This window comes from Zeus faber (assembly GCF_960531495.2).
Source record: "Zeus faber genome assembly, chromosome: 2".
In the NCBI taxonomy this organism is placed as follows: Eukaryota; Metazoa; Chordata; class Actinopteri; order Zeiformes; family Zeidae; genus Zeus; species Zeus faber.
Genome location: NC_137189.1, coordinates 9,220,362 through 9,235,182, shown reverse-complemented (window position 1 = coordinate 9,235,182; position 14,821 = coordinate 9,220,362). Strand labels below are relative to the sequence as shown.

Sequence of the window (14,821 nt, the reverse complement as noted above, 5' to 3'; positions counted from 1 at the left end):
TTGTGGTTTGAAATACCTTTGTATGACGGGAAAAAGCATTCTATGCAGGTGACACTTTCCTGACGCATTGAGCCTCTTTCTATCCAATAAAGTACATTTTTGTGATAAATCCAGTTTTTGATTCTTAAGGAGTTTTTGTTTTGTTTTGGCATTTACTAACAGACCCTTTCTTTGTGTCTTACTGACTCTTATTCAGATCTAAGATCCATGGCCACGCCCGCCTCCTCCCATATATGGCTGCTGTGCGTCACCTTGGCGCTCACCCTTCTGGAAAGTCAGAGGTGACAACTCTCCATCTCCATACTTCTCCATCCTCTGCATCCTTGAACGGTGGAACCCCAACCCCAACGTCTGTGAGCTCGGACCCTCTGCATCTGATCACCAAAGAGTCATGCATTCTGGAAAGCAGGGCGGGACGGGGCGGGACGGGGCGGGGCGGGGCGGGGCACGGGCACGGACAAATCAATAAAACAGAGAAAAATATATTGGACACAAAAAACAGTTACACAACAAGTAATAACGAAGATTTTGCAAAAAATGTTTTCGTAAAAAAAGGGGAGAGGCTTGTTTTTCTTGTCGATGCGATGATCGGGGCGATGTGAGAGCGTCCTTGAAAAAGCACAGAGCGGCGAGGAGACTAACAAAGATGGACTGGACTTTGGTTTAATAAAAAAAATAAAAAAAAAACGTGAAATCGTTTACAAATGGGAAACCATTTGTAAAGCACAAGAACAATTTTTGCGAGTCATGAGGATTTTCTTCTCGGAAAAGCGTGTGTGGGAGGGTGGGGGTTGGGGGGGGCGGCGGATGTCTTTTCTGGAATTCCCTGGAATTTGAACCTTTCTTCTGCGGAACCTTTCATCTTTATTTACTCTCTGCGTACGACTTTTTGTTTTTTATTTTGTTGTTTTTTTGTTCCTTTCCACTCTCGTGGCGTCACACCTCCTCGGCATTTATTTATCCGCTTGGTGCTGTTACTGGAGGTAAACAACAACCACAACCTGTCCCCCCGTCCCCCCGTCCCCCCGTCCCCCGTCTACGTTCTCTTTCTAATACACTGTGCTCACGAGGCTCAAGTGGCCGAACTGAAGGTTTATGAAAAAATTATTATAATAAAATAAAATGCAGATCTGTGAGGAGGAAATATGTGTGGGTGTTAGTGGACGACAATTACACCAAAAGAAATGGAGGGAAGGGGGAGGGGGAGAGAGAGAGAGAGAGATGACCGGAGGGAGGGATGGGGGTTGGATAGAAGGGGTATGGAGGGAAGGATGGGGAATAGATTGATGGATAGGTGGAGGGAAAAGAGGATGGACGGATGGGAGATGGATGGAGGGATGGATGGGAGAATGTATCATTGATGGAGAGTACAGATGGATGGATGGATGGATAGTTGGAGGGCTGGGACGTGGATGGAAAGATAGATGGGGGATGGACAGATAGATGGAGGGATGGATGGATGGACGCGAAAAGGTCTGTCGCAGAGATGTGATGTGATGCCATTGAGAGTCCTGACTTCAGGATTCCGGGACTTGGATGTGGAAACAAGAAGCCACTTCAGTTTCTGCCATGAAACAAAAAAAAAGTGCCTTCAGATAACACACACACACACACACACACACACACACACACACACGAGAAAAAAAATGAACGTCAATAACGTGCGCCTGACGGGTGTTAACCTTACATCAGAACACACGCACACACACACACACATACACCTCCGTCACCGATGGGCTATTTTCTACTCTTTGTTTTCGCCCCACAAGTGCTGACGGGAAGGCGTCGCTGCAGGGCCGGAGATGGAGGTACGGAGGGGAGTTTTCGGTGTGTGTGTGTGTGTGTGTGTGTGTGTGTGTGTGTGTGTGTTGGTCAACAAATTTGGGAAGAAGAAGAAGAACGACGGCGGCCATTAAAAAGAGAGAGAGCGGGAGCCTGGAACTTTCTTCCCTCTTTGGACGGTTGGCGATCATACGTTTTTCGCCCATCGATCCCCACCCCGCCCTCCCCTCCGATGACTCTCCTCCCTGGTGGGCGGACAATTTTCTTTTTTGTGTGAACAAGAGAAAAGAAAAAAGAAAAGAAAGAACAATCTCTTCACAGGAACATTGTGCTGTACAGGGGGGAGAGGAGAGCGGGACCTTTTGGGGACTCTCGTTGAAGTGACACGTCCCCTCCTTCTCGATCCGTCCTCCTCCAATCCCTCTTTTTCCTCCTCCTCCTCCACCGTTTTTATGGAACAATATGAGCATAAAAAGATAATAATGATCATAATAATAGTCCAGATATTTTATTACTCTAGCGAGAATGTTTCTCCCGCTTTTACACAAACTGTGAAAAACTGTCTGTGGAAGAGATCCACAGTACCTGAGACCATAACCTTAACCAGCTGGGTTTTTAAAATGTATTGTAAAAAAAACAAAAAAACAAAAAACAAACAAAAAAAAATAAATACTATGGACAGAGAGAACATGAGGAAAAATCCCGTACATTGTTATGGTTATGAAATTGTGTCTTGTTTAATTTTTTTTTGATTTTGATTTTTAATTTTTAATTTTTTTTTCTGTTTAAAAGAAAAAAAAATGACTGAACTTCGTTTTCTCTTCTCGTTGTCTCCCTTGCATTGCTGAAGTATCAAAAACCGACGGAAGCATAAGAAGTCAACTTATTTGGTAATTGTATAACTTGTAAATGTTAGGAAAAAGAAAATGAAAAAAAAAAAAAAGAGGCTCTATTCAAAGGTTTATAATAAATATTTTATGTTGGAGTACAGGAAGCACAACATACAGTATAAAGGTCTGGACATATACAAAGGCAGTATAGATGCACATATATGTGACCTACTCCCACAAAGTCAGGCTTATTGACTTTAATTTAAATCCCCCATTGTTACATCTATCCTCGCTTTACAACAGCGATTTGGTCAAAATAATAATGTTGTTTTTTTTTTACGAAACTGCTAAATTATATATATATATATATATATATATATATATATATATATATATATATATACAGTATATCCGGTGAGTGAGGTTAAGCGGAGACCGGGTAAAATAATTGGTCCGTTTTTTTGTTGTTTTCAAACGAATGTAGCCTTCCAAGTGTGAGCCTGGGTTTGATCCGAGCGGGTCTTATACATGTGTCAAGAAGCATAAAAAGCTGTACTATAGGTGTCATACGAAACGGATACATGTAAAGAAGATAAAACAAACCCAGCAAAACAGAGCAGAATGATGGGCATTCAGGGCATCCTCAGCTTTCACACATTTCACACACTTTCATCAGAAAAACAAACAAAAAAAAATCTCTCTCTCTCTCTCTCTATATATATATATATATATATATATATATATATATCCAACGCTCTATTTACATAATATATCCCCTGCCCATTGCTCGTTCAGTAGAAGTTATGTGTTCATTTCCACATTGCCCAGATCATAATGAATGTAAAGTCGATGTTGGGTGTGGGCGGGGTCAATGTAGAGCGTCTCTTTGTTCTGGAGGCTTTTTTTTTTTATGTTTGTAGATACAACATTTTTGATTGAATTTTACCCAATGCTTTATCCGTAAACGTGGGAAAGACACTATTTCCAACAGCTGGACCCAGACAGTCGGGTAAGGGAGACGTGCCAAAGCGCCCTGTGTAGTTACCACCCTGATGCCAATTCTGGATTTGAGTTTCCTCTAGAAGTGTTATTCATCCTACAAGGGCTTTGTCACGTTGTGCCATTTCCTCACGCTACTTTATACCCACCCCTCCAAAAAATAACCCTGTTGAAGTTTCACTTGCCGTCAAAGCGTATCATGCAGCTGGTGGCGCCACAGTAACTATCACTCCAAATCTTTTGCTAAGAGCTGAAAAGAATCATGGTCAGTCAGGACTAGGACTACCCATCTACCTACAAGTCGCAGACAAAAGCCATGTCATAACCACAGGCTCCAAAATTCTGATTCAAAGTGTCTACCCTGATTAAGTAAGGATTTAGCAACAAGGACTCAAAGTAGACGGTGCCCTCTCAATCATGTCTCGAAGAAAAGAAGCAGAGTTTTGCCTTTTTACGCCATAGCCGCCTCAAGGGACGACGATACCAAAAGGATTAATCGCCTCTTGGTAGATTCCGTCTTCGGTGGTTGCATAACTCAAAGACTTTTTCTCTTTTCCCAATTATTGACCAGACTTAACAGATTTTTTATTTTGCCACCGTCGCCTTCTTCCGCCTGACACCAGGAAGTGTCGTCGGTGTAAGAATCCCCAAAATGTTAGTTGTCCGCCAAATATTGTTGTCACAACAATGTTATTTATCTCGTTGTGTGCCAAACACCCTGTATGATGACCTGTCACTCTTCTCTGTTTTGTGCTCTATATTTATATATGATCAGGCTTCTTTTTTCACTGTAATTTCTTTCAGAAATTTATCACACATTTTTTTGTGCCATACCTGCAACTAATGATAAAATAAAGAAAATGAATATTTTATGGACTGTGTCGAAAAAAAGTGTGCGTTAAGATTTTCCAATGTACTGGAATAGAGTGTTGCTCGATGCAGGCCTGCTGAGCAGTTAATTGTACGTCTGAAAAGCAATGATATTTGAAATGTAACTGAATACAAGCCCATTCAAGTTATTTATTTTTCATGATACACGTTGGTCAAGCAATCCAGTTGAAGTATCAGTGCCCCTGTTGAGTCTCTCCTAACGGTAGAACGAAACAAGGCTCCTATTCAATCCATGTCAATCCGTTGTTGCAACTCCACCGCCCACGTCAGCCGTGCGGGATTTCTCTACTTTTACGTGAGAGGTCAAATTTTTTCCAAACACAAGATAAAACTACATAGAAATGTTTTTGTAAAGAGTGCAATAATTTTAAATGTGCTTTATATGAGTCTACACTGTACCAGAGACCAAGAGCTGCTGTCGGATTTTCTCAATGATCGAGACCCATTTTAAATCCAAAGAACTAACACATGTAATAGTACGTAGAAGTAATGCAACACAGTACAAACATCTCCCACCGACCAATTTCAATAACTGCAAGACCTTGTTTAACTTAAAGTGTCCGAGTTGGAGATGATAGGACATATTTTATGACCGTCTAAACAAGATCAACATGTTGTTATGTAATTTTAAACAAGTAATAATCAGAAATCTTTTTATTTTCACAGAATAACTAATTAAAGCATTGGCAGTATTTTTGAGATAAAACGTATTATCAAATGGTGTGTTAAATGGCTGTTGTTTATTTATATTTCACTGTTTTCACTATCTCTCTACAACAACATCAACACGTCTGGGAGCAGGTAAATAAACACGCTCGGCCCAAAGTACCTGGTGCAGTTTGGGCGTAATCTACCGAACTGTCTACCAACCTACTAACCTACTGACCTACCAACCTAGCTAACCACCCTGCTACCCACCTACCTACCTACCCATCTAACTACCTACCTACCTATCTACCTTGCCACCTACCAATCTACCCAGCTCTCTACCAGCCTACACACCTACCTACCTACCTACCTATCCTTCTACTCACCTACCTATCTACCAACCTACATACCTACACACCCATCTACCTACCAACCCATCTACCTACCTACATACATACCCATCTACCAACATACCAACCCATCTACCTACCTATCTACCCTTCTACCAGCCTACATACCTACCTACCTACCTACCTATCTATCTACCTGCCTACCTACCAACCCTTCTACCCACCTAACTACCTACCAACCAATCTACCTACCTAGCTACATACCTACCTACCCATCTGCCTACCAACCCATCGACCTACATACCAACCCATCTACTTACCTACCCATCTACCTACCTACCAACCTACCCATCTACCTACCTACCTACCTACAACCCAAACACATCTGACCACCTACCTACCTACCAACCCATCTACCTACCAACCTACATACCTACCCACTAATCTACCTACCTACCTACATAACTACATACCCATCGACCTACATAGCAACCAATCTACCTACCTACACATCTACCTACGTACCTACATACCTACCTTCCTACCTACCTACCCAACTAGCCACCCACACACCTACCTACCCACCTACTGCCCAACATACCTACCAACCAACCTTGCAATATAGATATCTCCTTTGCTAAAATCAGGTACAGCTTTATTAATACTACCTACATACCAACCCATCTACCCCCCCACCTACCTACTTACTACCAACCCATGTACCTACCTACCTACCTACATACCTACCTACCTACCTACCTACCAACCCATCTACCTACCTACCTACTTTCCTACCCATCTACCTGCCTACCTACCTACCTACCCATCTACCCATCCACCTACCTACCAACCAACTCATCTACCTAGCTGCCTACCCATCTACCTACCTACCTACCCAGCTTCCTACTTACCTGCCTACTTATCAACCCATCTACTTACATATCTACCTACCTACCCATCTACCTGTAGGTAGATGGGTAGGTAGGTCATTCAGCACCAATGAGAATAATGGGGCAAACCCAGTGCAGCTGCAGTGACACAGGACCAAGCCTGCGTTGTCACTTTCAGACCATGACTTAACCACGCTGCCTGATCTGCCACAGCTACCTACCTACCAGGGAGGGACTGGGACTAAAAAATGACCATGGACTTTTTTGCCCAGACCATCCCACCACCACCAGGCCGCAGATACTCCACAATCCTCGCTCCATCAACGCACATACAACCACACTGGCCCTTGATACCACCACTTATAAGCATAATGGATGGATACTCTAGGCTAGTGTAACACAAAAACAGAGTTATTTCAAGAACAAGTGAAAGGTTTGTTCCCAGCAGGCCTCCACTGGGAGGATACAATGATAGATTCAGGCAGTCTATAAACAATAAAATAATACTTAAATAAACACAATCTGGTCCGCAGGATCTCAGCTCCTGCACCATGCGATCCCTCACTGCAACACATATGAAAACTCTCTAAGCTGGGTCGGCCACTTAGCGCCAACTGATGATCGATTGCCAATTGATTGGGTCGACCGCTGCCGCAGGAGTAAAACAGTGCTGTCACCTGCAGACCGTGGCTTAACCACGCCCCCTGGTCTGCCACATACCCCCACCGCCCGACTTAAGCTAGGTTTATACTTGCCCAAGCGCGAGGGTATCAGCGAGCGTGTGACACAAATGACATCACCAGGGGGCGGTGTCATGGTGCGTGAGGACATAGCGGTGCTCATACCTCTGAGCGTTTCCTGGAAATGCAGTGGAAACAATGGCGATCAATGTTTTGTTCTTTTATTTCTTATATGTTAGACAAAATTGATCCACAGCACAAGTCAGATGTGAAGTTCCAAGTCTACCAATTATTTCTTAAAGCAGAGACAAAATAGAAAACGCAAAAAGCTCAATCAGGTTTAGTGGTTTTATTGTAAATTAACAGGGTCATTGTAAAGTTCAGTTTACAAATAAAAGGTATTCATTGGTATTTATGTGCAGTTTCTTTTAAGAGAATCTTGTAATGAGGGAGAATAATTGTGACTCCGTTCCATAATTCAGTAAATAGTCCTAATAAAATGCTGAGCAGGACATAAGTTCAATTGTTGATGACGCAGCAGTTTAATCTACCTGGGGTCAAACGAGTCCTCCACCCAAGTGGTACCCCAGATACCGAACCTCTCTCCATCCACCTGCACACTTCTTCGGGTTGGCGGTGAGCCCTGATGCCTCAGGGACCAAAGCACTGCCCCGCCGTGCTTCATGTGCCTCCCCCAACTGTCACTGCAGATGATGACTTCGTCCAAGTAGGTAGCGGCATATGCTGTGTGCTGATGTAGGACCCAGTCCATGAGTCTCCGAAAGGTGGCTGGGGCCCTGAACTACCCAAACGAAGGGGAAACAAATTGGTACAATCCCCCTTTTCCCCCCCGGGGTCATCGCCACGTGGTTGTGTACTGTATGAGGGACCTTCGGCCTGGCAGGGGGAAAGGACGACAGAGAAGCATTGCTGTAACGGCGCCAGGTCCGCACTCTGGCCTGGTGAGAGATGATTACTAGAAAGGGTCCAACTGATCCCCCTTGATCACCACAGTGGACAGAGACACAGACCCCACTCCTTCCACTCCTTGAGGAGGTTAAAGTGATAAATCTGAGTTGCCCTGACCCTGTCCGACTGCTTGACCTCATAATCAACTTCCCCAACCCGCTGTGTGACCACAGAGGGCCCTTTCCACTTTGCAAGTAATTTAGAGCTTCACGTAATGAGCAACACTAACACCTTGTCTCCTGGTACAAATTTCCAGAGTCGAGCCCCTCTGTCATACAACGTTCCTGGGCTGGGAGCAAATTCTCCCGTGACAAGCTTTCAAGGGCCTGTGGCTTTGCTGGCAGGTCCATAACATACTGAACTTCGGTATTACTGGTGATAGACCCTCCCTCCCAGTTTTCCTTAATTTGGTCCAGGACCCTGCAGGGTCTCCTGCCGAGAAGGAGTTCAAAAGGAGAAAATGTCATGGAGGCCTGAGGCACCTCCAGCACTGCAAAAAACAGGGTCCGTCCAATTATCCCAATTACGGCTATGTTTTTCAGTGTCTTATTGAATCGCTCCACCAGGCTGTCGGTCTGGGGATGGTACACGCTGGTCTGAATTGAGCGGACACCCAATAGCTCATAAAGTGTACGTGACATAAAGGAAGTACCCTGATCGGTCAGTATTTCCTTTAGAATCCCGAGTCAGGAGATGACCTGAAACAGTGTGTGCCCCACACTTTTGACCTTAATACTGTGCAATGGCACCGCCTTGGGGTTTCATAATCCACTAGGACTAACACAAAATGATACCCGATGAGGTCCATAGCAAGTCTTTCGAAAGGCACCGCAACTAGGGGGAGGGGCCTCAAGGATTGATTGGCACTAGGGACAAGCGGCGCACCATTATGCACATCTGCCCAAATGCCCGGCCGATAGAAGCGGGCTATTAACCACTGCATTGTTTTATCATGTCCGAGGTGACCGGCCATTGGGTTATGGTGAGCTGCCTGGAAAATCATTTCCCAGCGACTTGTCAGAACCAATAACTGGGACACTTCCTCTCCTGACTGTCACAGCTCACTCAATATAACCTGTCCCTAATCACGGAGAAATACGGGTGAGTGAGTGCGGTGTCTGGGTGCGCCAATTCACCATAGATTTTAACTACCCCCTCAAAGGTCATGCATAGGGTATTGTCCCGCAAGTGTTTTAGCGGAAAATCATCTGTCGAGGAGACCACTGGAACCGGGGAAGACCCCAGCGGGGACTCCTCTGCTCCCGACCCCGTAGCAACCACTAACGACCCTCACATTTCCCTCCTGAACCATAAGTGCACTCCCCAACCTCACTCATGAAAGAACAAACCCTGCTCAATCCGTACCCAAAATCAGGGAGTGTGACAGGCCGGAGTTAACCGCAGCCTTCACCTTCTGCCTTTTCCCCTTATGAGGGAAACTAATTTCAAGCCGCACCATCTGATAAGTGTAAATATCCCCATGCACACATTGAATCTCCACATGTGACACCTCCACCAAAGCCCCGAGTCCAACCAGGCGCTGCTGGACCATCGTCTGAGAACAGCAAAGCCTGATGTCTACCCCTTTGTACTCTTACTTGTATGTTGTAGGTCCCTTCCCGACCAGCGACCCGAACCACCTGTCCACTCTCCATCATGGGGCAGTCCCACCACATGACCCAGCTGGTAGGCATCCACCCTGCCCCGGGCCGGAGGGGCGGCAGGAGGGGAACCGTGCGGGAAAGAAAAGGGGCATCCTGGGCACCGGTGAGCCCAGCAGAGCCCCAGCCATTCCCCTATAGGCCATCGAGAGGGGCTGGGGTTCCGCTGAATCACACGTGAATCATGCGGAGCCCCAAACGGGGGTCTGCTGCGTCCGCACCACAGGCGGTGGTGCAGTTGTGGCACCTCTGGACGCCAGGCCCCTGCAGGCGGTGTGGGGCCAGGTTGGACCTGGCCCCACACCTGAAAAACCTGAAAAAAACGGTAGGCCAACCGAGTTAAGGTGAAGACGTCGGCAGCAGGGCGTCGGATGGGAACCTCAGCGGAAGAATCCTTAAGACCAACGGTGAGGTTCCCGAGCTGGTTGGCGGAAGAACCAATGTGTGTGGTCAACGGCAAGTAGCAACCCAGTTAGCAGTCACTGCGAGCGGTAGGAGAGACTGCTCAAGTCTGGGAAGACCACTCTCCTAGCACAAGGCATGTGTAAACATATCCCTGGCCCTCCAGGTTGGGGGTTGGGCTGAGGGCCAATAACCCGCTCCCGGAAAAAGAACACCATTACAGAAACCACAAGCAGAGCAAAACCACCACCACTGGGGAACGCTGTAGCCAGTCCTCACAACAAGAGAGACACCATGACGCGCAGGGGCCAAAGCCAAGAAGACAAACAGGACGCCCTTGGGCCGAAAAAGCTACTGCTGCACCCGAAGAATACCATGAAGATTGGAAACTGGAATGTAAGAACACTCTACACAAGCGGAAATATAACACTAGCAGCAAGAGAAATGGCAACCAGAGGAATCGACATCATGGGCATCAGCGAGACACACTGGACAGGACAAGGAAAAATGGAACTGGCAGAAGGAGAAACCATCATCTACTCAGGAATAGACAATGACAATCACAGGCAAGGCGTAGGCATACTGACGTCAAAAACAGCAGCAAGAGCCCTGATTGATTGGACACCAGTCAACGAAAGAATCATGCAAGCCAGGTACCATTCCCAACACATCAAGCTGACGTGTGTACACATCTACGCGCCAACAGAAGATGCAGATGAACAAGTAAAGGACAAATTCTACATGAGATTGCAAGACGTACTCGACAATAGGAACAAACACAACATGCTGATTGTGACAGGCAACATGAATGCTAAAGTGGGAAATGAGCACCAAGATTACGAAAGGGTCATGGGCAAGCATGGACTCGGAAGGTGGAACAACAATGGAGAAAAGCTGTGGGAAATGTGTGACGTGAACGAGCTGGTCATAACAGGAACTCTGTTCCTAGATAAAGACATACACAAAGCAACGTGGGTATCTCCGGATGGAAAGACCAAGAATCAGATAGATCATACCCTTGTCAATAAGCGTTTCAGGAATTCGGTAGAAGATACAAGAGCATACAGGTCTGCAGACATTGGAAGTGACCACTACCTGGTATGCACTACAATTAGGCTAAGACTGAAGAGAAAACCTAAAGAGAAGAAAAGCTGCAGAGTCAAGTATGACACAGCAAAGTTGAGGAAGGAAAACATCTTGAAGACGTTTGTCATCAGTCTGAGGAACAGGTACGAAGTCCTGGAGGAGGAAGAGCAGGGAGGAGTGGAAGATGAAGAAGTGGAGCGTGACTTCCAAGTAATGGAGAAGGCTTACACGGAAGTGGCTGAGGCAGTCTTGGGCAGACCACAGAAAAGGAGGAAGCCATGGATTAGTGAAGAATCGTGGAGCCTCATAGAACAAAGAGATGGCATAAACAAGAAGATCCCGGGCACACGTTCTGAAAGAATCAAAAAACAGCTAAAAGAGAAGTACGCGGATAAGAACAAAGAGGTGAAGAGAAGTATAAAAACAGACAAAAGGAAATGGATGGAGAACATCGCAAGTGAAGCCGAAAGTGCTGCAAGAAAACAACATATGAAGACACTATAAGGACTCACAAAGATACTGTGCAACAAAAGACCCAGACAGAGCACAGCAGTACTGGACAAAGATGGCAACCTCATCAGCGGAAGAGATGCAATAAAGTCGAGATAGACAGAACACTTCAGGGAAGTCTTGAATAGAGCAGAACCAGCAAACCCAATAACCCAAGAGGACGAATGTGAATTCAGAAGAATTCACAGAATTGAAGAATTGAAAAAAACATAACAACCGAACCAACACTAGGTGAAGCAATAAAAAGGCTACAGAATGGAAAAGCACCAGGAATCGACAACATCACAGCGGAATTATTAAAAGCGGATATAGAGTTCTCAGCAAAGAAAGTACATCAACTGTTGGGAAAAATATGGAAACATGAGAAGATCCCAACAAACTGGAAGAAAGGGCTTATCATCGAACAAGCAAAGAAAGGAAATCTTAAAGAATGCAAGAACACGAGAGGCATAACCCTACTGTCCTTAGTGGGAAAGGTACTTGGAAGGATCATTGTGGATCGCATAAGAAAGGGAATCGACTGCAGGCTGAGAAAGGAGCAAGCAGGTTACAGGACAGGTAGGGGAACAACAGAGCAAGTCTTCATACTGCGAAACATCATTGAACAGGTTAATGAGTGTCAAGCAACACTATTCATGAACTTCGTAGACTTCGAAAGGGCTTTTGACTCCGTACATCACCAAAGCCTGTGGATGATAATGAAGAAATACGGAATCCCAGAAAAGATTGTGAGAATGGTTCAAATGTTTTATGAAGACTTCCAGTGTGCAGTAGAAGACCAAGGAGAAATATGCGAGTGGTTCGACATAAAAAACGGCGTCAAACAAGGATGCAACATGTCCGGATTCTTGTTCTTGATTGTAATGGATTGGATAATACGAAGAACAGTTAAAGAGGGAGAGAATGGAATTCGCTGGAACCTAACATCAAAACTCGACGACCTGGACTTTGCAGATGACGTAGCATTACTCTCCTCCACAAAATCGCATATACAGAGTAAAACAACACAAATGGACGAAGAAGCCAGGCGAGAAGGACTCAGGATCAATACTCAAAAAAAAACAAAACAATGAGGATTAACGCAAGAAACCAGGAAAAACTCCAAATAAATGGACAAGATATCGAAGAGGTAGACCAGTTCACCTACTTGGGAGCCACAGTTTGTAAAGGAGGCAGTATGAAGGACCTGAAGAATAGACTGTCAAAAGCGAGAGGTGCATTCATCAGACTTAGGAAAACCTGGAGCTCCAACAGCATCACAAGAAGAACAAAGCTAAAACTGTACAAGACACTAGTGGTACCAGTATTGCTATACGGAAGTGAAACTTGGAAAATGAACAAAGAAGATAACAAGGCTGTTGATGTATTCCATAATAGATGCCTACTAAGAATACTCCGAATACATTGGCAAGATCACATCAGTACTGAAAAATTGCTAGAAAGAGCTTGAAATGAAGCCACTCAGTGACGAAGTGAAGCTGCAAAGATGGAAGATGATTGGACACATACTACAGCAGGACCACAACAACGACTGCAACATAGCAATGACCTGGGCACCAGAAGGGAAAAGAAGAAAAGGAAGACCAATGACCACATGGAGGCGTACCGTTGAGAAGGAGAGAGGGAAAGGAGGATGGAGATCATGGGCGGAGGCGAGGACTGCAGCAGCCAATCATGAGAGGTGGAAGAGCTCTGTGAAGGCCTTATGTGCCACAAGGCACAAAATGCATAGTTAACAGGTAACAGCAGTCCGTGGCTTAACCATGCCTCCTCTTCTGCCACACCTACCAATCTACCTACCGATCTACTTAACCACCTGCCCATCTACCTTACTACCTACATGTCTACTTACCTTCTACTCACCCACGATGCTACCACCCATCTTTCTACCAATATACCTACCTACTTACGTGCCTTCCTTCCTTTCCACAGGACCAGCGACCGTATAGTAATAGCCATGCAACAAAACTGAAACGGAGGCCGGTGGTACTTTTTTGGCCGCTCTGACAATGAGAGCCCACGGTAGTTCTTCAATGTTCTCTGAAAGTTTCGGTCACTACTAGTATATCCAAGGGAACCCCGCTTCAATGTCTTTCTTATTTATTCACCAATGGTGGGTGGATGGTGCCCGCCCCCGTCCACCCAGGGGTCCTTGTAAGCAGCTTTCATTCTTGAGTGATTGTGGTAAAAAAGAAAAAAAAATGGGACATCTGAGGGAAAGACGGAGCAATGACAATGGTGTGTGTGGAGACTTGGAAGTCATCCAAGGGTTAGCCGGCAGGGTCCAACCAAGTGAGCAGGGATTATAAACCAGTAGCTGCATGTGTTTTCCAAAAAGGGCCAACAAAAAAACGGTCGGCCATATGCATTCAAAATAACACATGGAAGCCTTCTCTGAGGAGGGGTCTATTCCATGGTTTACATATCACTATGTTCCATGTGTTGGAACAGCATGGTCAAGCAGTGCTTTGTGTTTCGGGGAAGAACGCTGCTTTCACCCTCCAACATAGGACCATCTGTCCCCAAGGTCCGGGCAGTGGATTTATTCCTGGGAGACGCGTTTCCCTCGTAGTGGAGGCATCTACCCGTTGTGTTGTTTTTTTCATCCCCACTCCCACCCACGCTGGGCGACAGTGGTAGAAAGTTTTATTGTTTTATGAGATGCAGACTTTTGTCATCAATCTCTTCTTTGCCTCTGGGCTACCCCAAGGCTGCCCACTGATTTAAAGGATACTACTGTTCTGTTTCTTACTTGTGTGTGTGTGCGTGCGTGTGTGTGTGCGTGCGTGTGTGTGTGCATGCGTGCGTGCGTGCCTCCGGGCCTGCGCGCCTGCGTGCGTGTGTGTGTGCGTGCGTGCATGCGTGCGTGTGTGTGTGTGTACTGTACATTCATATTTCTATAGTTCGCTCTGATCCTGGAGAAGAAAGAGAGGGAGAGAATACAACAGATTTAGTATTGTCGGTGTAGCTTCTCTCCCCACCCCCAGGATAGAGTAGATCTTTTAAATGTTTAATTTTTACATATTGTCATGAAATATTTTCGAAGAAAAAGACTTTGAATATGATAGGCTTACATAATCATCACATCATTGAGGCTGATGGTGGCTGAGGAGGTAGAGCGGG

The 14,821-nt window shown here is 45.5% G+C and overlaps 1 protein-coding gene across 1 annotated transcript in view; it reads left to right on the top strand.

Annotated features, from left to right (window-relative positions):
• LOC307248194 (MAM domain-containing glycosylphosphatidylinositol anchor protein 2) overlaps positions 1-285 on the top strand; it is a gene marked incomplete at both ends in the record, with an annotated part of 228,555 nt that extends 228,270 nt beyond the window's left edge. Inside the window, one exon of the mRNA XM_080024479.1 lies at positions 197-285. Within this exon, the coding sequence (XP_079880605.1) occupies positions 197-285 (89 nt within the window). The remainder of the gene's footprint in view (positions 1-196) is intronic.
• Between the last annotated feature and the right edge of the window lie 14,536 nt (positions 286-14,821).